Raw genomic sequence first — 26,277 nt, forward strand, 5'->3', positions numbered from 1 at the left:
TCAGGTGATGGTCTTCAGGGGCGCGTCCGGCTCTTGCATCATTCTCGACGAGGCGCTCCTCTTAACCTGAAAGATATACACAGCCCATGAGGATCCTTACACTTGAAACAAACGTAAGAAATAGTGCTTCAGATTGGGATAAGTAGTTTCGCCGTGTTATTTCATGATGAAGTTGAATCTCAAACGATTTCGAGGAATGTATTACACGATAGGGGTTAAACTGGTCGATTAAACTTCACTGTTAAGTTACACGTTGTTTATACACAAATTCTCATTGGCCCACTACAAATATGGGCACCGCGATTGGGCAGGAAGCAGACTGGCGTAGAGTGAAGCGTCCGCACATGCGTTGTGCCGACAGCCGCGCCACCACGGCAGCGTGAATTGAGAACCGTGGAACACTCGCTAAGAGAAAGTAGGGCATACACGAACATGTAAGCTTGCACTTGTATGTGCAGCTTTTTCATCGTCTTGGTGTGCATATGTTTTATGTCTAACTTAGCAGTGCAATTAATCAAGAACAGCAAACAAAATTGAGCTAGCTGTATTTTTGGATTTATAATAGCTGACTGTCTCAGCTGGCACGACGCCCTCTAGCGGCAAGCACGTGAAGATAAATTTGTTTTCATCGGAGGATAAAGAAGACTTTTTTTTTTTTTTCGTTCTTATTGGACGAAGCCCATAGGTGTGAGGACACACTGCGGGACCTATAGTATCTGTAGAACCTACCCTGGAAAACCTCCACTTGTTGCAGCCTCTCACTAGAAGCTCGAGGAGGGCCACGGCGATGCCGACGATCAGCAGGCAAGCCAAGTAGAAGATGATGTGGAGGAACAGCTCCAGACGCATCGGTTCGTCCTGGTCACAATAAAGAAAGAAAGAAAGAATCAGGTGTGAATAACTACCATCTCCTAAGGAACAAAGTCGTAGTGCAGGGGCTCGAGTTCGATCAGTTAAAACATGAGACACGGCCGAACGATGACTAGCGCAGCAGTCGTGGTCAAACCACGCCCCGCCTCGACCTTCTTTAGGTGGCAGCGAAAATTCAGCACTGCGGCTTTACTATTTAAAAAAGGTGTTTGAATAAAATGGTGGAAGTATATTATAAATAAGAAAGCAATTTTTATCTATGAAACAGAATTCAGATATGCAAATGAAGTAATCACAAATCGATGAAAAGAAATTAAAAAAAAAATTTCTTAAACAGAATATGTATTCTGGTTTCCCGTGAGGAGTTGTTTCAATCCCCAACCTTTATGGAGTGCTTTTGGGCAGTTTTCATATAGCTTTTTGGTGCGGTTTATAGAGATGCATATCTGGATAATAAATCGTACTAAGACGAAGACAACAAGCTTGTGGCATAGAATTGAAAAGCCAGCCCTAATTCATTCGCACTCTTTTGACACTAGAACAAGATGCATTTACACGCACCTTCTGCTAGAGTTCGCCAGTCTACGCTCAAAATACGAGATCCCAACCTAACAGATCAGCGTGCAGGCTGTCTTAGAAAGAACGCGAGACCTACACCGCATAAGGCGTTGCAGCCCTGTTGGAGACCGGTGTACAGCTGAACCGAATGAGTTTTGAGACGTCGTCCTGTCTATTTTCTCTCCCGTCTACGTTTTGATGTTTCTTCTCTACCCCAGTCTCAGGTTAAGTCAACATGGAGTTTTCTTCGTTACATCAAACAATGCAAACGCTCAATAAAAAGAAATAAAAAAAATGGCATATTTTTTTTTAAGTTGTCGCAGGGATTTCTTTTCTTCTGATTTTGTCTCTGAGACTCTTCGGAATGGTAGGTGCTATTCACTGGACGTCATATTTGAGCGCAATGTTCCCAGCGCGTGTTGAGAACGAGTTCCTTCCTAATGCCTTCCCCAAACTCGACATCGTCTGCCAACGGCTCAGCTGCTCTTCACTGACGATCGCCGCTCGTCAGTGAGGAGCGGAGATCGAATGCAGGATACAATAAATCCTACCACAGCCGACGCACCGATTCGACGGATACAACCCAGCAACGCCAAGAGTGATCGTGAAGGCGCTCGTCGTCATTTAGGCGTTTTCTATCAACTGCTGAACCAACCAGGCACACGTGCGTGGTCGATTTAGCCGGTGTGATTATGCGTGATTATGCGTGACTATGCGCATTTTATGCAGAAAAATCGCACAATCATGCCGCATTCACCGTGTGTGACTTTGTTTACCCAGGAATTGCTAACGCATAAAGCCGACGAGCGCCGTGACGTTGCACTTTTGGAAATGCTCGATTGGCCGGGTAAAATCGTGGCGTCGACTGAAATCGCACTTAATGTGAAACGGAGTATCGAGAGCCTATCTCATTCATGTCGTCACCGTATAGTGGCGTGAGGGTTAAGGTGTGTTCACTGGGAACCCGCAATGGCAGCAAACTCCTTAGCTCGACACTTGACCGTGATGCAGGGGTTCACAAAACACAATTCCTAGAGAGTGTGTCGCGTGAGGTCACCTACCACAAGCATAGATGTGTGCATCTGCGTGTGCGACTACCCGTGACAACAAGGTGCAACGATGTTGGTTCCGCTTTTTTTTAAAGGCTCGCTCCGAACAGGCATTTGTCTTCTTGCATCGTAGATGAACTGGAAAAGTGCACAGCCGCACGTTTTCATGTCGTGAAAAAACAAACAGGATAAAGTGACAAAACTGTTTAAGATAAAAAAATATATAAAAGCCAACTGAAAGTATTGCGAGTGTTGGTGAGTTGTCTGGCTATATTTAAGTCAAAGTGCAAGGTCGTCTTTTTGTGACGTGACATTCTTGCTTTATTCTTTTGACGCAAAGTTTACGGTGTGGTGCAGAAAAACCTTTTTTTTTTCTCCTAAATTTCTACTAGGGATGCCGCAAACTTTTTTCGAATCGAAGTTTCGATGATCGAATCAAGCGGTTCGAAACGTTCGAAAGATTTCGAATCTTCGAACTTTCCATATCGAGAAATACGACGGAAGTCGAATTTTTGAACTTGTTAAACTAAGAAGTTCGACGCTTTTCGAAATTTCGAACTTATTACGCTGCAAAATTTGATACTTGTCGAACTTTCGAACTTGATAGACTAAAAAATCGATGATTTTCGAATTTTCGATTTTCTTGCACAAAAAAGTTCGAAGCTTTTCGAACTTTCGACCTTCCTACGCTAAGAAATTAGATAACTTTCAAACTTTCAAACTTATTAATCTAAAGAATTCGAAAATTGTCGAAATTTCGATTCCTGAAAAGTCAAAAGTTCGACAAACTTCGATTTTTTGGGTAAAAGGTCGAAGTTCGTCGAACTTCGAAAGATGGGCGGGCGGTTTCATTTGGATTTAAGCAGTGAGGTACATTCGTAATTTTTTTTCTCGCATTTTTACATGTGGTGCCGCAATCTTTGCGAAAGACAATGCCGTTTATTTCATTCATCTGGCATGCTTGGTTTTAAAGAAATAGATTCCCGAAGGAGCAAGGAAGGACGACGGGTTTTTGACAGTTGTCGTTTGTGCCATATTTGAAGCGCGCTATAGCCGAAGATATTTATGGTAGAGATGTTAATTTTTTTAAGAATGATCAATGTATAACCTAGGTAAGTGTCGTCTTAAGATATGATTATTGTTGTTCAAGGCGAGTTTCGAAGAAATATCCAAATATGTATCTACGGGCAATGATGCCCTAAACTTGGTAATTTTTTTCGTCGAAATAGTTTGAGGTATCGCATTTAAATTAACACCACAGACAGTACATATCATTACTATCTGGAGAGTACAAATTAATGTATATATTGTTCTTTTCACGTTGAGGAATAAAGTAACTCAGCGAAAAAGATTTATAATATTGCTCAAATTCGGCACGTCGTAAAAAAAGAAAACATTTATTATTATTTTTTTATTTTTTCATTTCACATTTTGGGACGCGTTTCTTTCAGCCTGCACACATGTTGGTAGGAGAAATTTGTTTCATAGTTCTGGGTCTCTGAATATGCAAGAATACCACACTTCCGGCGGATTCCTGATAGTTTTTTTTTTTCTCCAGCTTTTTATTTTTTGCATTTATTGTTATGTTTATTTGTTTTTTATTTTTTTACCAATGGCACAGTTATTTAGGTCAAAAGGACATAGCTTTGAACTTCCGGACCACTAAGCATGTGACGAGTAGTGCCTTCTGACAACGAGTTTCTAACAATGACCATCAAGCGATCTTTTATGCAGTGAAGAGAGACAGTAGCTATACATATGCATAAATAATTTCACATTAAAATAAGCTCGACCATGCCCTCTTTCGCCGTATTGTTTTCTTTAACAGCCCGAAATATCTGGGGGGGGGGGGGGGGGAGACTGGAGCCCCCCCCCCCCCCCCCCCTTCCTTCCCGTTTATCCTCTTCCGACGCTGCTGGTATGGCAGACACAACCTCAAGTTGTGTCGGCTTCTGTGCTTTTTGCTCGGCGTTTCTCCGTCTCCGAAAATAAACCTCCAAAACAGTTACAAACTAAAAAAATTGTCAAGGTGCAGGCGAGCTGGTGTATGTTGATCATGATGCAAAATCCCGAGACTGGGAATGAAATTCGAAAGAAATAGTGTAAGAAGAAAGAAAAAAGGGGTCAGGAGAAAGTCTCAAACTCAGTTGAGTTGAGTTTGAGACGTTATTCCTGAGCTGAGTTTTCAGCTGAGTTGAATTTGAGACGTTGCCCTGAGCTGAGTTTGAGACGTTGTCCTGTCCCCTTTTTTCTGACTTCTTACACTTTTTCTTTCATATTTCATTCCCAGTCTCAGGATTTTGCATCATGTACAAACTAAACTTACTATATGCCAGCGTCACCCGGGCGGCGTTCGAGCGGATTACTACCAGTGTGCAAGGGGGTGGGGAAACAGTTTGCCAGTTCGCTTCAAGGTTTTTCTGAGCCTCAAGTGACCCTCGAGTCAACCACCTGCCTGCCCCTGGCCGTTTCGAACTGGATGAGTATCGTTAAACAGTGCGTTCGTGTGATCACTACTGCGTGATGCACGTTACAGACACCCCCCCCCCCCCCCCCCCCCGGGCTGGCGGCCACAATTACTGATCTGCACACGTCACTCTGCACTGGCAAATAATCCAGCACATCCGGGACACTCGTCGTCTCAATTAATTGCTTGACCAACTTCGCGCAATCTGAATATCACACCCGAACATTTCTAAACCTTATTTCGTGAAAACCAGTGAGGCGTGAAAACGTTACTTGAGATTGAAACTGTGGCAGAGCATGAAAACCGGACTTCGAACTTTGCGCACTTGGACTTTAAAGAAGTTCGAAACCTAAGTTTCTTTTTCGAATTTAGCGCTAAAAGAGAATCACCTTCAAACTTTATGTAGAAATACATTCGAAATCTTTGAATTTTATCGACCTTCATGTCGATAAGAAATCGAAACGTTCGAATTTTCGAATTTCAGATCCAAAGAAATTCTAAACATTCGAATCTCTCGAATTTCAAGTTAGAAAAGCTCGAAATCTTCGAATTTCACGAACCTCAAGTAAAAAATATTCGAAATAATCGAACCCGAACTTTTAGACACCCTGAAAGTTTCGAACTTTTCGAATTCGAAACTCCACGATTTTTGAAAGTTGCGAATTTTTCGAATTCGAATCTCCGTACGGTCGAAAATATCGAAACCTTTCGAGCTCGAACATCAGTTCGGTTCGAAAATATCGACATCATTCGAACTCGAACCTAGGGTGGTTCGCGGCATCCCTAATTTCCACGTTTAGAAAATTATCTTGACTCGCGGATTACACCGGTAAATTACTAAAATGATAATTGTTTGTCACGTCGTAATATATAGTGGTACGACTTCGATTACTCGAGAAAAGAAAAAGATATTCACTTGCCCTTTTAACCTTTGTATGTTGACAAACTAACGAGGCGGTGCAAACGCTAATCGGACTTTTTTTTTTTGTAATTATTAACATGTTATCGAAACACCGCCTACAAAAACCGTTCTTTGCGGGGTTGTTTTTTTTTTTATTAAACTATCTGGCATGTGTAAAAAACAGCTTATTTTTCAGACTTAGTTTGTGCCCGAGATGGTCACGCGCGCAGCAGCCTCGAGGACACAGGTTCATCACGTATTGCTTACTTAACATGCGCGGGACGTGACTTACTACGTATGTTGTGCACACAGAGGATCGGCGGAATTCCAAATGCCTGGTCGGAGCGGACCTTCGGTACGAATACATGCTAACCGTAGATGTAACTGCAGAATCATCTATGTCTGTCAAGCAGTCAAAACGTTCCGTGGTCAATGTGTCATGTCAAAACTCGTTAAAAAGAAACAAAAGTGCACTACATTGTGTTTCAACATTCGAACATCTCATAATATTTGCTATTGCTATTGGTTTCTTTTTTTGCACGGTGTAGCTAGAAACAGACACACCTAGTTTCTAGACTTACCACTTCACGAACAAGAAGAAATGCGCTGAAAGAAATTATGGTCGTCTTGAAAAGAGCAAAATAGGCACTGTTTGGTAAAGCAATTTCGGAGATGATTAAACAGGTTTTTATAAATAAAACAAAAAAAAAATCAAAATGTTCTAGTGATGCATTGATACGCAGTTTGTATCTGTAATGTATCTCAAATAAAAATGGCTAAGCGATGTTCCGGATGTGCGAGGAGGATAATGGTAAAGCAGAACGTACAAATAGCAACTGATCTTGGGGCTTGCTTAGTACCGAGACGAATTACACGGACTGAACACGGAGCTAAGACGGGCATTGCGCTGTCAAATATGCGATGCCTCAGCTGTCCGACCGTGAGATACTCACTTTAATAACTTTTAGTTTACCTATTTCTGTCTCTCCCTTCCCTCGAATTGATTTTAAAATTTCGCTTACCGAATTTATTACCTCGACTGACGCGCTGCCTTTAGTGTAGTAATGAACCAAAAAGACGGGGTGGGGAGGGAGGGAGGAACTGGTTCTGCCGCATGTATGCTCTTTCACTCCTTCGCTTCGCTCAAAAGGTGTCCAATAAGCCGGGGAAGTGACATCATAAATGGGGCGGTTTCACAGAACACGCCAGTTGACCGTACTCTTAACTCCTCTCAATAGCTCTGCCCTCTGCATGCGTTCGCGTTTGCTTTGTTCCACGTAAAAAAAAAAGTCAGTGTCCGCTATGCTGACTGAACGGCACATTGTCCAAAAAGGCCGTCTTTGATATTATTTTTTTAACGAAAGTCGAGGTGTAGTTTTACTGAGCAGACAAGTAACCGATGCTACCTTCCGCCATGTTCGGCTTAGAGCAAAGCGGCGGCAGATATCACAGCTCGATAAGTTTACCGGAGGTGGGGCGTCGCACTCCGATGCCCACCACTTCGCCTTCATCTCGTCGATCTCCCCGGACTCCGTCATGTTGACGATGGCCTCATTCAGTTTCTCCCTGCACCAAGAAAAGTAACATGTAATGTTTCTCCACATTCCACTTTATTGTAAAACTATCTGGGAGTCACTTAATTACATAGCTATTTTTAACAAAAATGATTGCCAAATCAACAAGGAGGTCCGCCATGTTTGGCAGGCCTACTGATCTGTCGCCAAGTTTGGGGAGTGACAGGAAAGTTCTGGAAACTCTGAAGGCTCCTTTCCTTCTTAAGGAACGTTCAAAACTGGAAAAACCGTCATGTTTGTGAAATTACGGGAGGACCGTCAAGGTTCCTTCGTGTTCAGAAGAAACATTTAGAACTGGAAGGCGCCGTCCGGAAGATTTTGTCTCGCCCTGATTGAACATTCACGGCGGGAAGGAGCATTCAGCACCTCTTCGTCGCTTTCCAAACATGAGGTCCATTCAGAAAGCACTTCATGTTTAGCTGCCTATCTGATTGACGGCCAAGTTTCTGGAATAACGTGAAGGTTCTGAATCCTCTTTTCCTTCGAGCGGGAACCTTCAAGACTAAAATACATCCGTACTGAAGGGTGGTTTCCTCTTTGATTGAACCTTAATTACAAGAAGGAACCTTCAGAAATTTCCCGTCCCTTCACAAACATGGTAGCAAATTAAAAGGTTCGTCATATTCAGCTTCCCTTCTAATTGGCCGCCATATTTCTGGGGTGACGTGAGGATTCTGAAGGTTTCTTCGTGCCCCGAGAAAACATTTAGAACTGGAAGGCGCCGTCCCGAACATTATGTCATTCCGTGATTGAACCTTCAGACGAAAAGGAACCTTCAGGACAATTTTTTCGCTCCCAAACATGACTGCCAATCAGATATTTCGTTATGTTCAGCTGTCTTTTTGAATGACTGACATTTCTGTGGAATGACGTGAAGGTTTTGAAGGTTCTTTTGCGTCCCGCGGAAAGCTGTAGGACTTAACAACATTCGTCCGGAAGGTTCCTTCCCACACGAATAAAACCTTCATGACAGAAAGGAAGCTTCAGGAACTTCCCGTCGCTTGACAAACATGGCGGCAAATGAGAAGGTCCGTTCTATCTAACTGCCCTTCTGATTGGCCGCCATGCTTGTCGACTAACCAGAAGGTCCAGAAAGGTTTCTTTGCTTCCAGAAGGAACATTTGGAACCGGAAGATGCCTGTACTGAAGGCTAATTTTTTCCTTGCTTGAACCTTCGAAAGAGTAAGGAACCTTCAGGGCATTCCAGTCGCTCCACAAACATGGTGGCCAATCAGAAAGTATGTCATGCTTAGCTGCCCTTCTGACTGGCTAGAATGTTTGCGGAATGACGCGAAGGTTCAGAAGGGCTCTGTCCCGTCCCGAGGGGGCCGTTAAGACTAAAAGACACCAGTCCTGAAAGTTCCTTCCCACCCTAATTGAACCTTCATGACAGGAAGCAATAGTCAGGAACTTCCCGTCGCTAAGCAAACACGGCGGAAAATTAGAAGGTCGGTCTTATTTAACTACCCTTCTAATTGTCCGCTATGATCGTAGAATCACGAGAAGGTCTTCATGGTTCCTTCTCACTCAGAGAAGTTTCAGAACTGGAAGGCGGTCGTCTTGAGAGTTTATCTGCCCGTTCTATGCTTTATCTACTAGAAAACAACAACAACAACAGCTTACCTCAGGGGCGAGCCCGGCGTCACGGCAAGGCCGAAGTACTGCGTGGCGAAGACCTCTCCGATCACCTTGGTGTCGCAGGGCCGACGTCCGTTGACATAGTCCGCAAACAAGGATTCGGTGAAGAACACGTATTTGCCGTCCGACGATCGCACTCGCCCGACGCCCTCCTGGCGCGTACCAACCAAGACGTGTCTCTCCGTCTTCATCGCCTCCCATATCAGCTTGTTAGTCCGGTACTGGGACTCCTGGTGGGTGACAAGACAAAAGAAAAAAAAAAAAAAAAGGCCGAAGTTTTTTTGAGACAGCTGACGGGAGATCCTCACGGAATAATTTTTGTGTAGCTTTCGCAGTAGTTTGGATGCAAAAGCTATGCATCTGTGGAAAAAGGTTCGTTAAACTTTTAGCAGAAGGCGTACAGAGCTCGTCACAGTATACACTCTACAAAAAGCCCATACGTCTGCTTTCCCGCACAACACTCGGAGAGCCAATCACCGCTACTTACGGAGGCAGCTCAGCGAATGATGATGCCGAAACATATGTTTAGAACAAAAAACGCAGTCTGAGTTGTGACATTAAGCAATGCAAGCGTGACGTTTTGCATTGCTTAATGTCACAACTCAGACTGCGTTTTTTGGTCTAAACATATGTTTCGGCATCGTCATTCGCTGAGCTGCCTCCGTAAGCTGCGGTGATTGGCTCTCCGAGTTTTGTGCGTGAAAGTAGACGCACAAACTTTTTTTAGAGTGTAATAGCCACTGGAAACTTTAAATAACTGCAGGGCGTGGGGAATCGCGAGCCTCACATTACCGCACCGCAGCCATTAAAATTTCGGCATTGATAAGAAGAAACGACGATGAACCAATTACAAAGAAATCAACGTAAACTTAATAAACCTCGACGTACGCCTCTTAAGCTGTCGGTTTCTATAGCAAGAGGTGATCGCCGTTTTCTCCTTTTTTAGTTACAACTCACGTACTGTTATGACAATTACTGATGAGGTGGAATGCGCGAGCCCTGGAAACTAACTTAGGTGACCAACACACCGGGTCATCAATGACCTGTCTTAATAATTTCTTCTTTTTCAAAGCCGGGATATTATGTTTGCTTTAACTGCATCTATGTCGACAGACAGCTTTAGAAACGCAGGGCGGGGCTTATTGCGTTCAGGCATTTAGCCTCCTGATTTGTTCTTTGGCGTCCTCGTCTCGCGATGCCAGAATCTAATTGGCTGCGCAGCGTTTCAGGTGTAGAAGTACTCCAAGACGTGAAACACCGTTTTAAGGACATAAGAGTGGCGGGGTGAGGTTTAGTTCCGAAAAAAATCGATTTTACGAGTTGAGTAGGGCTGCAACATATGACGTTGTCGATGCTGAAATCGCAATGTTTCGCTCTGTAACTAGTCTTTTTTTCTTCTTTTTTTTTCAAGGTGCCCTCCACGTGTGCATACAACACACATTGAGTATGAACGCCCTTATTCTCGTCTCTCTCCTCTTCAAACCTTCTGGACTCAAGCCTCACGATCTATTGGGGAGGCCCAACCGCCTAAACATCCCTAATAAGTTTGAGGGTTAAAAAAAAATAAAAAAATTACGGAGAAACCGGTATTGCTGGTTGTCTATAAATGGCGATAGCATTTGTCATGTTTACCTCCTTCCTTTGTTACGACGCCATGGACGACGTCGAGGACGGTGTCCTAGACGACGTTGAGAACAACCTCTAGGACGACCTCAAGGAAGCTGAATTGGTGCATGCGTCACGCAACATAATTTTTTGGCTAAATTTAGCAGGGAAACTGAATTGGTTCAGAGGTCACGTGACGTTCATTTTTCCGCTAAATTTAGCGGGGAACACGAATTGAAGGAGGTTAGAAGAAGGCCAGGAACCCCACCCCTTCCAACTACATTAAAGGACAGATAGAAATCTGCGATGAGTAGCTTAATTTTGCTATCGGCATTAAAACATAAAATAAGCACCCAAGCCACGCAAATTTCCGCTGTCGAAACGTCGACGGCAGACGCACGTGACTCCTGCTTTTCGGTGTACCCTCGTCCAGCTATAGCGTGCCGCTAGGGGCGCGTCGAGGGCCTGCTAAGGATGACGTCATACGCAGGCTTTGTCTTCCAGGTGGTATTGGCTAGTATTGGCTAAAGTAGGTGGTATTGGCTACTACTGGCTAAAGCAACGCCTTTCCTATCCCCTCTGCGCAATCCGTTTCGCAAAAGTATCCCGCAGACACAGCACGTACCTCAAAGTACTCCTGAACGCCCCCCGTCCTCAGCGTTCCAAACTTGACTTTGTTCTGCATGGACAACTCCTCCAAAGTGCTGATGCTGCTGTATTCGGCGTCTCTCAGCGTCAGCAGAGGCGTCAGCGTGGTCGTGTACGTCGAAAACACGAGCACGACAAACATCCACCAGAAACTGCTCACGATGCGACCCGAGATGGACCTGCAACAATACGAAAGTTGTGGCAGCAGGCTAAAGATTTTCCCCGTACTTATTTATGGTAAAATTTGCGGAGGTTCCGTGGCGATTATTTGTAACTACAATATGCGCGCTTTGTGTTTAGTTGCCTCATGGTTCTCGTCACGACTGCCAGTTGTCTGCGGAACATTTGCACCAAACGACAAATGAGTGAAACCCAACATATGAAGAACCTTCATTTTTAATGTTAGGCACCCACCGCTAATTGCATTTAAAAAAAAGGCTTTCCTTGAAAATGTTTTTTAAACAACCTAATTAAGACATTTGTGTCAAAAAAATAAAAAAATTACGCGAAAAACAATTAGGGCAATATTGAGGACGCAAGACGGGATTGAGTCTGTGGTCACCTCCTTTCCAATTGTTTTCTCTTTCGGCATTTCGGGCGTGTGTAGGAAAGGCGGATCGGCTTCGCCTTCACGCTGAGGTGGAAAGAGCGAATGACCATCTCGTTGAGCGAATGACCATTCCGTGACGTTATGGACTTTGTGTGCAGAAGTTCAAATAAATCTATCGCCGTCAATATTGCTCTAAAATATTTTTGTTCGCGTAAAATTTATTTCTCGACACGCGTGTCCCTACCAAACAAAAAAAAGAAGAAATCATTTTTTGTTTCTTTTTAGGGGCCCTTAAAATACATGTCGGACCCATTTTATTACAATAATGGCAAATCAAACCAGTTTAAAATGTAGTGAAGCCTTATTTTTCCAGCTCCCAAGGTATTCAAAAATCCTCCAGTTTGAGAATAGGCCGAGAAAACTCGTTATCAACTAATATTTATGTAATCTGGAGAATAAATTAGAAAAGACTACGGCCGATTTGTGAGTTTCCTCAAGTCAGTGTAATCTGCATGTCTTCAAAAAATAATCGTGGCGTTAGGTTAGGTTAAATTATTAGACTAGGTTATGCTAGGTTTTGCTAAGTTATGTACCACAGTGGCCATTCTAAAAAGAAGCACGGCTTTAATTTAGGCTTGATTAGATTAGGCAAGGTTATAGGTTAGGTTACTTTAGGTCAAGTTTGGTTAAGATAGGTAGCAAAAAGATCATGCGCTCTGAAAATAATCACGGCGTTAAATTAGGTTATATTAGGCTTGGCTTGGTTAGGGTAGGTAGCTTTATAATCATGCCGTCTAGAAATAATCCTGGCGTTAGATTAGGATATGTTACGTTAGGTTAGGTTGTGATAGATTAAATTAGATTTGATTCGGGCAGGTTAGGTTAGGTTGCACAAAATAAATTTCTTTTTCGAAACTCGCGGCGTTACGTAGCACAATGGTCATTCAGGATACATAAGCTGATATAGCGTTTGGGGACCATTTCTTCCTACCTGGCCATGAAGCTGCCTGTGGGCAGCGGAGCTACCATCTCCAAGGACTCGCAGACAGTTTTGAGCACTGCGTCCTTGGACACGTCTTCGTCGCCGGCCTGGTAACAGCAGTGGTCGTTCTTCATCACTGCAGCTCCGAAGATGAACAAGAAGAGGAGCACTGCCCCCAACGAGGCGCCCAAGCCAATCCAGAGATGCAACTCGAACGGAGCTAGGAAGGTGTTGACGCCAACTCCTTTCTGGAGTTTGGACGGCTTCTTGATCAGGGCAGCGATTCCGGACGTCAGGAAGGGGTGAGTGAAGTCCACGACGTTCTTTCGGGCACTGGTGATGGTCAGGCCAGCCAGGGCAATGTCTGCATCCTGCGTGTTTATGAGCCGACCTTATGACTAGCAAATATCCATTCTTCGTTGCAAAGCGGTCTTTCATCGCTGATGGCTACGCTTCGCTTGGGAAACAAATCATCGAACGTGCTTCTTGGTATTGCGTGAGAGGCGTTTCAGCGACCAGACTCGTCTTCAGAATTATACACCTTTCCTCTAACACTACGCTATCTCGGAGCCTGAACACTGTCCAACGTAAGCAAGCTTGCTATCAAGACATACTTAGTCTGCCCTTCAGCTGTGTTCCTTAACAAATAGTCTAGTTGGGCAAGCAAATGGTAAGATTGTATCTCACTAGGAGACAATCTAAGGGTTGCGAATTGAAGATGACAGCTTCTGTAATAGTAATAAACAAATGCCCACACTGTGAGACTGCTAATGGCACTGCCAGGGCCCACACATGGGCATGCGGCGCTTAGGTTCACCAAAAGATCTTTTTTTGAACCTTCATAAAACTAAACTTAGCGTGTTTTTTGTTTGTTTTTCAGTTGAGGTGGTCATGTTTTTTATTATTCCTCCGATTTTTTAAAAGATTTATATTAATTTTTAGACACAAAATTAAGCCTATTTTTTTCGCTTTGTATAATGAGCTTCCTAACCAAATTATATATTAAAAAGTGTTAATTTTTTATTTTTATTTTTAGGTTACCAAATTAGAGCGTGACCATTTAGTGGTGTGATCATCTGAATATAACTAATTTATATATTTAGATCTGGTGACACAATGCTGAAACTGCCCTATGTGCGCAACCGCCTTTCATTTTAGAGAATTCAATTCATCGTGCCTCAAAACCCGACACCTGAGAAACGGTACACCCACACCTTTCTGTGCTGTATGCGTCGCTTGTATTTCCCATTCCTCGGGTTTCGCTCGCGTAGTGACAGCTCAAAAAACCGCCTGCATCGTTAGAGTTACAATAATCGTGTGTATGGAAATACACAATTATCTTTAGTCTCAGCTTATCATTTTAACAATTGACTCCAACGACCATGTTCCTTCTGAGTTTGAACATAAATCGAGTGCTCACCACTCGTTCACACTCAAACCTAACTGCACATACATCACCAGCTACAAATAAAGTACCTGGATAAAAGCTTCCTACAAGGAGCAACATTCTTTGAAGCACCGACTGCGTGACGGTGCAGGTTTTTGGAAGCGAATGGCGGCACACAGCAGAGGTCTGAACTGAATGACGGCATTATGTTCTAGCGGAATGCACTTCGTCATTTGTATTGGTTGTCGTCACTTGTAAAAGAAGTACCAAGGGACTTTAGCTACAAATCCCCAGTTTTTAAAAATGGCCACCAGAATACAAATTCAACATAAATACCAACTTACATTGCTGACAATTTCGCCAATCATTCCGTTCCAGCCGTCGATAGAAACGCTGCCGTAGTGATCATCTTTGACCAGATGAAGCTGGTACTTGATGCCTGTCAAGCGGCTGATGGCATCAATCAGATCCTTGCAAAACCCTTCGTAGGTCTGGTTAGTGCCGTCGGTCTCGTATTTTTTGTTCTTCACCATGAGGTAGGGATCTTCCTGCAAAAATGAAGAGTAACACACAAATCGCTTAATTAGAATTATTTAGATATTAAGGCTTCACAAGCTGACTATGGTCCCATAAAAACTGAAGAACGAGAGAACGTATTCCGCATATCTTATGATCACCCCGCAACCAATGAGATTGAAGCGTTAGACAATATGAACGCCGGAGGACCAATCTCGAGGTAAGAAGTGTGAACATACCAAGCCGCGCCTCGTGTTTTTTTAAACTGTCAGTTGCTGTAGCCAAAACAGATATTAGTTATAATAATATTACCATCACTAAGTGAACTCAATTTGCTTGTAATTTAACCAAATAAGCGTCGAATTGAGAGTAATTCCAATAATTGTGCTTTCGTTTCGCTACTGCCAGATGCTAATACTGTTGACAACGCAGTAAATTAACGTCCCACTTACCAGGATCGTAGTCACCCTGTAGACGTAATCTTTATGACCCGGAGGAACAGAATCATTTCTTTCTCCCGAACGCACGAAGCCGGAACTTTTCGACCACGTTCCAGTCTACAGAAAAAAGAAAAAAAAAAAAAGTAAAAAAAAAAAAAAAGAAAGCCGAGGTTTAGTTTCATTAGGCAAAAAGGACGAGCGGTTTGACCTTTTTGTCGCTAACGGACAGCTTTCCTGCGACGAGCCTAATGCAAACACGGTGCTGACCTTGCACGCTGAAAGATTCACACGCGTTGAAGAGCGGGACGACCGACGCTTCCGGCTTTTCCATCTAACGAGTTCCGAAAAAGGCCCGCACTCTTACAAACGACCTAGCGTTGGTCGGTGGAACACGCACGCCAAAGCATAGCACATGTCGGCTCGAAAATACGTGAAAATATTGCGAAGCGATAGTTTCGCGAAACTATGGCATGTTCAAAATACACAGGAGTTACATTTTTAACGTGATTGCGAATGTTGAATAAGAATGTCTAGCCTTATGTTTTGGGAAACGTATTGCATGAGTTGGGCTTCGCTGAAACCTATATGAAGTACCAATTTTTTTTTTTTTTTTTTTTTTTTTTTTTTGGGGGGGGGGGGGGGTGTTTCTATTTACCTTGTGTTCCTGTCCCCTCATCACCTCAGTCATGACTAAAAGTAGAAATACACGCGTGTAAAAACGATACTCATATAATCTTCTTTTACAGTTTCACGTTCGTTTTGTTTTTCGTCTTCTTTTCCCCCATCGTTATACTTTTGTTTTCCTCACGAAAGGTGACGCTTTTTTCTCTGTGTTCCGTGTTCTCCGCTGCGCCTCTTTCTCTGTCACACTTCTTACCTTTCCCATTTTAATCTCCTTTTCGTGAAATTTCTTCCTCTTCCTCTTTCAGCCTTTGATTATTTTGAGATGCCTCGATATTAATGTCCTCCCATGAACACCATTTACTAAATCCCCCTAAAAACTATACGACTATTTTTGCTTTTTCTTATTACTTCCCTAATTTTCATTTAATATTTTTATCCCTGCGTTTTCCCACTCCTTCCTGTTTCTTACCTTTTCTTTTGTACTCGCCCATTAAACATTTCTCCTCTTCTTCACTCTAATAACAGAAATTAATAACCCATTTCCGTGACTGTCAACAAACATTAGAGACATACTGATTGGTAAGCATCGAAATACAGACACTGCAGCCCGTATATTACGAATGTTCATATATTATTTTAACGCATATAATTTGTTATACAGCTGGCACGTAATCATTTCCGGTTTCCAGCCAGGGACGTAAGTCAATAAGCCGAATGCAAGCCGAACCGTGACGCAGCGATCGTCTCCTTACCGACTAGGCACCAGTGTTGGCCGAGCATTTTCCTCGAATGCATACGTGTGCCCCCCCCCCCCCCTACCCCCCCCCCCCCCTCCCTCCCCGGGCAGGTGGAAGACACCACGTGTTCAGCCACACAGTGACGTTCTGGTCAGTGAAACGAGCGCGCTCCTGGCTTCTACGAGAAAAGAACGTGAAAAATAGCGACAGAAAAGCGGTAAAGAAAAAGCGGATTCTCCATTAGATGCGCTCACTTTGCCGCGACGGTAGCAACAGTTTCAAGGTATACGCTCTTTTGCCGCGAGCTGGCACCAGAGCCCTGGTTGGCGCTGCCGTGTTTGTTCTGCTCTCCACGCGGTCTGTCTGCTAGATGATGGCACCCAGCTACCCTTCGCGCCATCCAGTCTCCACATGCGAACATAGTCCCTCCACACTGGAGGATCGGGTACTCTGTTATCACTGCTATCGCCACGCTTGTACGGCAAAGGGGCGACGATTTCTTTCCCTTTAAACTTCTCGTGTCCACTTAAATATAAACACTCCTTTCTTATCACACTACTAGAAAAAATATCACAACCCAAATTTCTTCTCTGTAGTTAAATCTATCTGAGAGAGAGAGAGAGAGAGAGAGAGAGCGTTTCTCTCGTAGCCATCATCCAGTAAGCCAGTCAAGGATTATAAACATAACGTAGCGCGTACGATTCAAGGGGCTTCGTGCAAGTGGCGCCGTGTACCTGAATCCACTGGTTCTTTCCGTTGACCTGGATGACGTCGACGGTGAAATTGACCCGGCAACCCTCGGAGTCGAACGCCACCCTCCCCGTCTTGCCGTCGAAGACCACCTTGTGGGACAACGCAGTAATTTCGGTGAAACGATGGCGATTCCACCGCAGTGTCTTAACAACGCGTTTCTACTGCTTCGCTCTTAGATCCCTGGGAATGTTGGGAGCAGTGATCCCGAAAAATTTGTGCAAATTGTTTAAACAAGTGCAGCTCGCGTTGTCCGCAACCAAAGCGACCAGAATAACGGTTCACGCGGTTACGACCAAACGTCATCGACTCTTGGGCTTTCTGAATGTTTTGTAAAAGAAATGTGAGCGTAACCAATGGTAATGATTTGCCACACTTACAACATTGTTTACGCTTACGTAGTTGGTTTAGTTGCTGATGATATACGCACCAAAAAAAAAAAAAGACGACAAACGCAGAAACACTGCGCTTTTGGCACTGATTGCTGGGCACACGTATGGTAAAATGAAATATAATTAAAAAAAAATTCAGCTATTAGTGGGGCATGAAGATGATAGATGCATGTAAGAAGAGTTTAAAAAAAACAGTCTCCTGGGAACCCAGAAAGTGACCATTAAAGTTTGTCTAAAGGATTTTGCTAAGCCTCTTAGCAAGAATGCGGCCCACAGTGAATAGCTGCCAAGACATTTTGTTTTAGATCTACAAACGAAAATGTAGATGCATAAATAAAACACGCGAGAGGTCGGATCAGGTAGGAAAAAAACGCGGAAGAGAAACCCCCTGGAAGCCACACACCGGTAGCCGACTTCTCGTCTGTCAGGAAGCCATGCGCCCGAGAAGGGGAAGGACAGGAGGAGAATCGAACGCCGCGGGGACGTCGGAACTAGAGCTGCGGTTACAATGATTAGCGGTATGGACGTAAAACATGCTGGCCATTGTCTCCGCTGCACTGGTCGAATGCATTAGAACGCGGAACGCAAGCCCCGGGCGTTTGGCGTTCGCATCCGAACGCGTTCGACTAGTGCAGGGGAGACAAATGTATCTAGCTTTAGGTCTACCCTCTAATCAATCGAGAATCAGAGCTCCGCGTTCTGACGTCCTCCGCGCGCTCTGGTCTCCTCCTTTTCCTCAGCATCTCAGCGCATAGGGCGGTTTCACGAAACGCCTTTTCGCTTACGGGCAGCCGCGTTCCACAATGTTGATGAACAGCGTCCCCCAATTTCTGCACTAATTAGCTGGCAAACGATTGCGCTTCGGCGACGTTCTTGGTGTTGGCGAGACGCACGAGCTTGACGTGTGGCTCCGTCGACGACAGAACTCAGCAGCTACGACCGGGGGCGTATTTGGGTCGCATAACCCATGCCTTCTTCCGACAGGCGAGCTTCTCGATTGCCGGCTCGTCTCAAGTCTTTACGAAGACTTGATACGTAAACTTTGAGAACCGGTCGAGGCTTCTTAATATTCGCGCGACTACTTTGACTGACACAGTCGATCGCAACACGAAAGAGATTTAGTAAGTTCGAAAGTACTGTCTCCGCACGCAGGAAAACTGGGCGCACAAGTTCACCAACATGGCGTCCGACAAGATTTCGAGCCGGAAGTGCGTCACGTGAAACCGCCCTACATGTTCTGCGGAATAAAAAGTGGATTACTGCCATGCGAGGCTTCCACGGGATTACATTGTCATTCACCGTTCTTTTCGACTCACGTTTTTGAGGTACGCGTCGACCACTTGGCCCTGGTCCTTGGTGAGGTAGGCCACTCGACCGCAAGACGTGCCCCCGGAGTACCCGGAGCTGACGCGATCTTCGAACAGGTCCGCGTTCTTGGGCGGAGGATCTTCCTTGAGGGTTCGGTAAGCGTTGATGATCAGCTGCGCCGCGTCCACCAACGCCGCCTCTTCTGCCTGCCCAAGACAAAAGAAACAAAGAAGGGGGCAAACGATCAAGTCAGGACCTTGTTCATACACCTCTCAAATGTTTAACCGATCCATAGCCCAGCGTGCGATTTCAACCTGCAGGCGCGTGTTCGAGGCTTTGGCAAAGCGAACAAGTCATACGCGAAACGCACGAACGCTGAAAATGGCAGCGGCCAAAAGCCCGCTCCTGGATCATTGCATACAACGATGAGCATTTTTAGCCATATTTCGAACGTGCGAACGTTTAACAACTTCGGCTGAAAAAATCTTGCAGCCGGGAATTAATACGGTCAATACTGCCATACACATTTAGCCACTTACTCTAAAACAACCCGCAAAGCAATTGGTAGAGCCAGTTGCTGTAATTTAAGGAAAAACCTTTTCGAATGACGAGGCTGAAGGTGTGATTAGCCATTAAAAACACTCTGCGCTGTGTCTGGGGGCATGGGGAAGCGTCATGCCTAGTGCGACAGGGTAGACTGTATCATATTTAAGCCGTCACAAGTGTACGGCCTGTTCATTCACCGCGCCTTCGTTGTAGATTGCACTGATTGGCTCTTCAAGTGCATTGTGGGAAAGTAGAAGCACCAAATTTCTTGATGGTTAAAAAATCCAACAAGGTATTTGTGTTTTTAGGAGAACAAGGCTAGTGACCAATTACCGATATTATATAGAGATGTGTAGCGAATCACAAAATTTCGATTTAAATTAAAAAAAAAAAAACATCGATTTTGCACGTTGGAAGCGCTGAACACCATCAGCGATTGTAACATGAAAAGAAAAAAGAACTGACGGGAACCTCAGAAAAAAAAAATTCAAAATATAAGGCTTCCTTTTTTAACTTCAATATCAAAAATAAAAAACTTTCGGAAATGAAGTTTTTTTTTTTTTTTTTTGTAACACACCATCGGAGGAATCTCCCAGACAACCATTCGAAGAAATAACGAATAATTCAAAAGTTTCGTACCGTCGTCCTGTAGTTGTAGTTGTACGCTTGCGTTATTCCCTCAGTGTTTTGAAACCTAAACGCCGTGATGTTGAGGGCGGCGAACTCCGACACACCTTCCAAGTACCGCTCGCTCACGATCTGCGCAGAAAAGCAACGAAACACCAGGACTAGATTCACTACGTCAAAGGCACCCAATCGGCAGATACCAGAAAAGAGTCGAGAAGAGAAGACTTGAGGATGAGCACTGTTACACTGATAGTGAGGATAGAATGATCAGGTGGCTTATTGCAATAAATAATACTCGAGAATAAAACAGACAAATACTTTAAAAAAAAAACTAAAGATTTAGTGTTTTTTTTTCTTGTACTATGGACTTTGTTGTTATGTGTCTCCGTCCAGTATAATATTTTTTAATATGCTTCATCCTAGACCAAGCTGAAACTTGCAACGTAACTTTAAGATGTGTTAAAAAAATGAATGGAAATGCACTTCTAGGATTTTTGGTATTCATTTATCTCAGTGAAGCGGTACACTGTACGTCCCATGGCGGGGAGTGTGTCGCGTGGTTCATGGCATCCCGTCACAAATCACGTGACCACGTGGCGTGATACAGCCTGGGCCTACAAGTGTCAGTGTCAGTTAGCAACCCTATGGACCTCCAACACTAAAGTTTCCCGGCACTAGCCGCGCCGCATCGCGTCAATTTAGCAACTGCCCCAATAGGATGACAAATGTCGAGAGACGACCTTAATAAGCGTGCAAAGATCAACGGTACGATCCTGATGATTTCCGCATACTGGAACCGCCGTAAGGCGGTGGGTATGCGGAAAGAATCAGGTATGCGGAAAGCAACTATCCCAAGAGTACGAAACCGTGGCGAAACTGTGACGGTGTCATGCAAGGAGTGGTGTCGCACCTGGTTAATACTGGACGTCTTTAACGCCTTCTACGTATCCTAATATTGTCGGAAATAACCAAAACGCAAAACAAGGTTTTCCTCTTTTTTTTTAAGCATAACACACTCTTTAATGAAACCCTCTCAATCCTAAAATTTTATATGTCCGTTGTTCGTGCATTTCCCGCTAAATTTAGCGAGCGTGGACATTTACGTCACATGACCCAAGCACCATTTCAGTTTCCTTGCTAAATTTAGCGATAAAATTCACACCACGTGACCTATTCACCAATTCGGTTTCCCCGCAGAAAACAATGTATGCCACGAGTCGTTCAGTTTCCTCGCTAGCAGTAAAGCGCTGAATTGGTGCATGGGAGAATTTTCTAGCTAAATTTAGTTTCCCCGATAAATTTAGCGGAAAACAAATGATATTGACGTAACGTCACGTGATCTATACCCACCACTTCTTCTTCCCTCTCAATTCAGTGGGAATATTTATGAAAATATATGTTCTCTTTCCAGTTCTCGAAACGACTGTTTCATGTCTTCTAAAGAAGTTTAAACGATCGCTCCTTAAAGAATGCATTTCATGTCTTATTGTGGAGGGAAAGGTCGCTGCAAATATTTATTTTATGTCTTAAATTTTCACAGTTCCTTCGAAGAATAAAGGCTTGTTCATACTCTTGCAACCAAGTACGACCGAGAGAGACCAGACCGGTTTTTAAGTCTCTAGCGATCTCTTAGGACCAGCTCCGCTTCCGGGCATCCAATCCCAAGAAGTCGCAAAAGGCTTAAAAACCGGTCTGGTTTCTCTCGGTCTTACTCGGTCGCAAGAGTGTGAACGGCGCTTAAATTAGCTCGGTGGGTAGATGGATCTCACAGGTTTCACAAGCACGTAGTGGTAGTTCCTCCGCCCCATGTACACGTCACGGACGTGGCGGATGACGATGTCCTTGGCGAGGTCGTAGGCGCAGTCCAGCACCACCAGCTTCCGGCCGTGCTGGTCGCCTTTCTCCAGGCTGCTGAGCATGGAATGCGCCTCGGCACTCCGGCTGACGCGCCTCGCCTGCTGAACGCGGACCCTGCCCGAGTCCATGAACTGCTGAAGCGTGACCAGCGCTGAAGACCGGTGCAGAACGACTGATTAGCCCATGCGCTATTGTCACTCATCCAATATTTGATCTGGCAGTTGTTAACATTTACGAATGAATTAATAAATTAAGTATTTAATTAGCATGCAATGGCTCTCCCTCGCATTCGATTTTCGATAAATCCTAAGAAAAACTAACAGGGAGTTTTCTTGCTTTTTTTGAAGAGCGATTTTTATTTTTTTGTTGCAAGTTAGTGAACTTGGAATAAAAAACGGCATTTTCCTAACCGTGATTTACTGAAACAACATGGTGTTATTTTCGCAGCAAGAACGAAAGTTTATAATTAATGTAATAATTTGTCTATCGTTTTATAAATTGACCGAACGATTAATTTATTGAGTAATCATTTCGTCGCTAAAAAGCTGTTGATTTGTTTTTATCGATCAATCAATTAATTGACTGATCGGTTACATTTCTTGGTATTTATTCTATCGATAATGAATTAAATAATTGTTTTTGGAACGAATTGGTTTTTGAAGCTGTCAGGAAAGGAGATAAACGTTGTCATCGACGGAGACAAAACATATACTGTGTGGCAAAACTTCATGACATCACCAGAAAAATACTTGTGCCTCAAATTAAGTAAGAAACTTTTTGCCCTCACTCGTTTATTTAATATATTTTCCCAATATTTTGTCTTTTTGCACTTGACCGTTGATGATACATAGTTGGAGATCCTCTAAATATTTACGGAGCGCTGCAAGGAATAATATAAAAGCTACCAACAAATATAAGGCGACCACGGTCCCTATGCCTGGAATTTTTTTAGTTTTGTTCCACGTCGTATGTACCGCATTTTATTCGTTTATATTGTTGCTGCGTTTCTAATAGTCTGAAGGCAGACAGGAATGATAACGTGCAGGATACGGACTTTAATAACCCAACAAAATGTTGTTATTGTTTGCTTTTTATTTTCACTTAAAAATGTTAACGCGTTCCTACTAAAAAAATTATAAATAAAAAAAAAATAAGTCTTTCTAACAGGATATCACATCTCCCTTCTTAATTAAAGAACGAAAACAAATAAAGTGTGCCCTTTTTAAATCTTCCGCCATATTATCGCCATGACAGCCCGGTGACCGCTTTCAATCGAATATCGCAATTCGCTGATCCCAGATCCGGAACAACCAATGAGGACGTCGAATCGAGCGCCTCAATGTTAACGCGGAGTCGTTGAATGCGCGCCAAACTTGAACGCGTTTCTGAAGTCGTACGTTAGGTATGGAACTGAACCGACGACGCTTACTGCATGGCATTTGTTCTTTGTTCGATAGCACCTCTAGTCTCTAAGAGGTATTCTCGGTACTGCCCCTCTACTTTATCAAGACAGAAAAGCCTAAACTTAGAGGCGTGCGCGGGAAGGCAGGTTCGAGATTTTTGCACTGCATAAAAAATCCGTAATATAAGGAGTATGCGAAGTTTCAGAACCTAACTTTATTCAATCAAAAAGCAAATGTTAAGCCCATAAAATGGTTGAAGAACGTTTTTTCTGTGAAAAAAGGCGACCCGGGGATTGATATCATATGAAATTCAACTTTGTGTATTTGCGAACTTTTCAGAACCGTCTGCTTTGACTGCACGTTTTTGCAAAAATCATTATTTTTAGTCTTTTTCATTAGGTAAACACCATTTTTCTTTTTTTACATTACGATCACATTCTAACCGCTTCTGCTACATTTTGCAAAGTGCATGTGAGCTAACAGCATAGCGCAGCTCATTTCCGAGGTGTTTAGTTTTCTACCCAGCACCCTGTAGAACCATACCTACCGTGGTCCGAATCGTACACGAAGACGAGGGACTCGAAGCCCCACACGTCCGCGAGTTCTATCACCGCGGGGGCAAGATCAGGCATCATGGTGACTCCGAGCGTCGTCGGGTCCTCTTCGTCGTCGGGCGTTCTTTCCGTCGTGGTGCCGTCGGAAAACCACGGCGGCAGAGTCGAGGTCGACGACGGAGCCCAGGTGGTGGTCTCGTTCCAGACGTCCTCTTGGAGCACCGGCGGATCTTTGGATCCGCATCGCTGCTGAACGGTGGTGGTAATCCGCGGAACGTTGGTGCTTCCAAAGAGTGAGTACAGAGCCGCGTCCGAGAAGCCCTTGCTTGGCAGAAGCACCGTCGTGACGCCGGCGTTCAGTTGCTTGCACACTGCGTGGAAATACCAGATACATGTTACGACTGGGCTCTTGTTCGTTATAAGCGAACATTCATTCGTTATAACCGGGTTCACTTTTCTTTTGCTTCTAAAACAACTTACAGTAAACCAACCCATGTTTCTGACGTCATAAAATGTCGGTGACACTGGCTGCGTAACGTACAATACGTAGGAGCTAGAAAGACGAGACATTGCGCATGCGCGGTATACCTACAGATTTTGCGGGCAAACGCGCTTGCTCGTAAACCCCTGGTTGGCGTATATTTATATTATTCGCGTAGTTTTGCAAACTCACTCCAAATATGTTGCTACTCTCGTCAGGTTAACATGAAACTGCCAGACTCTCTCAGCAGACACCGATGAATGGACGGATGCGGTTGAATACTTTAAATCGACCAAAAATTTGACACACTATACTTAAACATATTAGTATAGCAATCAAAACAAAAAACATTGAATTCCATTTTTTTCACAACTTAATTTTTTTTTCAGTTTATTTCAACCTTTCTCTTTTTTTATAGACTGCATCAAGTAGAGTATCAAGATCAGTGTGCACAAAAAAAAACAACTAGTTTACAGTAACAAAAATATTGTAGAATCGTCCTTCCCTGTCAAACAAACACGACTGTAAAATCCGTTTAATAAAAAGAGCGTCACATTTTAACGAGAGTTTCCGTGTCATAAAAATGAGAAATCGCTGAAAAGAAAAAATTGCTTCCACGAGAGCCCATTTTTAGGAATAAATAAACCTAACAAGTACTTGAGAGGTTTCCTTTTCTAGTTAGCGTAACCTCATTTCCCTTTCTTACCTTTGCCACGCTTCGAGACAATTTATTGTACTGCGATAATATTACAATTATGTTTTCTTTCGCTGCAAATGACTAGCTCCGACTCCGCAGAAAAACTCACATTCTTGGGCCGTGATAAACAGGTTGTCGTCAAACGTGGCTCTGTGAGTTTTGATGTCGATGCCGAGCCGACTGGCCACATCGCTGTTGTTGAAGTTCGTCATGGCATCCTCGTACTCACGCCATACGTCATTGTGGCCTCTCCTCAAAAGCACTCCTGTGATCGGAGAAAAACAGAAAACTCGCAAGTGACGTCATTGGTGATGTCAAATATTCACTACCTTCCGCGTGATTCAAATGAATCGTGGGTGATTCAAGAGGACTGCATAAATTGGTTTCTTCGCGTAACGAGCTAAGATGTCGTGCAGAGACGGCCGAACTTGGTGCATATTGTGTGTCAAAGTTTTAACACAAAAAAACATTTTTAATGAGCAAAGAGCAAAAAATAGAGTTAATTTGGTATTGAGCATCTGTCCCAAAGGCGCAGTTCATCCGCAGACCCGAACTGCGTCACAAACGACATAATAAGTGAAGATACGTGGTCAGCCGATGCTATGTGTCAGCACAAGAATTCCAGCACTCCTAAATAAATGAAAAAACGCAATCTAAATTGAGTCTCTGTATTAAAACAAAGAACGCGGAAATCGCAGTTCAAAGCCATATAAACGCAGTGGGTCACAACAAATCGATACCTGGCACGGCCGAATTTAGAAAAGCGCTATGAACTCCGTGACATAAACATTACTGCTCAAAATAAGCAAGAAAGCGTGTTTTTACGGTCAGTAACGCTAGAGCAAAAGGTGAGTTTATTTTGAGCACCATAGTTTTCTTCTTTTTTTTTTTTATAACGATTGGTCGGACGTTATAGCAACTCGTTATCAAAGATGGTGTACTTTTATTAAGAGCGATCTAGCGTAAATTCTTCAAAGGCAAAGGAAAGAACTCACCCACTCTGACGGCTTGACATCCGTGCCACGATAAGGCAACAAAGCACACGACCAAACCGATCATCCGAGCAGAGAACGACACCATCAGTCCGGAGGATCCCCCGTTCATCTCAACACCCAT

The 26,277-nt window shown here is 43.8% G+C and overlaps 1 protein-coding gene across 1 annotated transcript; it reads right to left on the reverse strand.

Annotated features, from left to right (window-relative positions):
- LOC121835451 (glutamate receptor 1-like) lies at positions 1-26,277 on the reverse strand. Its single transcript, XM_042289654.1, has 13 exons — positions 26,157-26,277; positions 25,271-25,426; positions 23,977-24,354; positions 21,939-22,177; positions 20,182-20,301; positions 19,005-19,202; positions 14,574-14,777; positions 12,852-13,213; positions 11,288-11,489; positions 9,043-9,287; positions 7,312-7,411; positions 730-858; positions 1-66 (listed from the first exon to the last, which is right to left on the reverse strand). Exons 1-13 carry the CDS (start codon positions 26,275-26,277, stop codon positions 1-3), a joined length of 2,520 nt encoding a protein of 839 aa, XP_042145588.1.

This window comes from Ixodes scapularis, unplaced genomic scaffold (genome assembly GCF_016920785.2).
Source record: "Ixodes scapularis isolate PalLabHiFi unplaced genomic scaffold, ASM1692078v2 PGA_scaffold13__105_contigs__length_92229423, whole genome shotgun sequence".
Taxonomy (NCBI): domain Eukaryota; kingdom Metazoa; phylum Arthropoda; class Arachnida; order Ixodida; family Ixodidae; genus Ixodes; species Ixodes scapularis.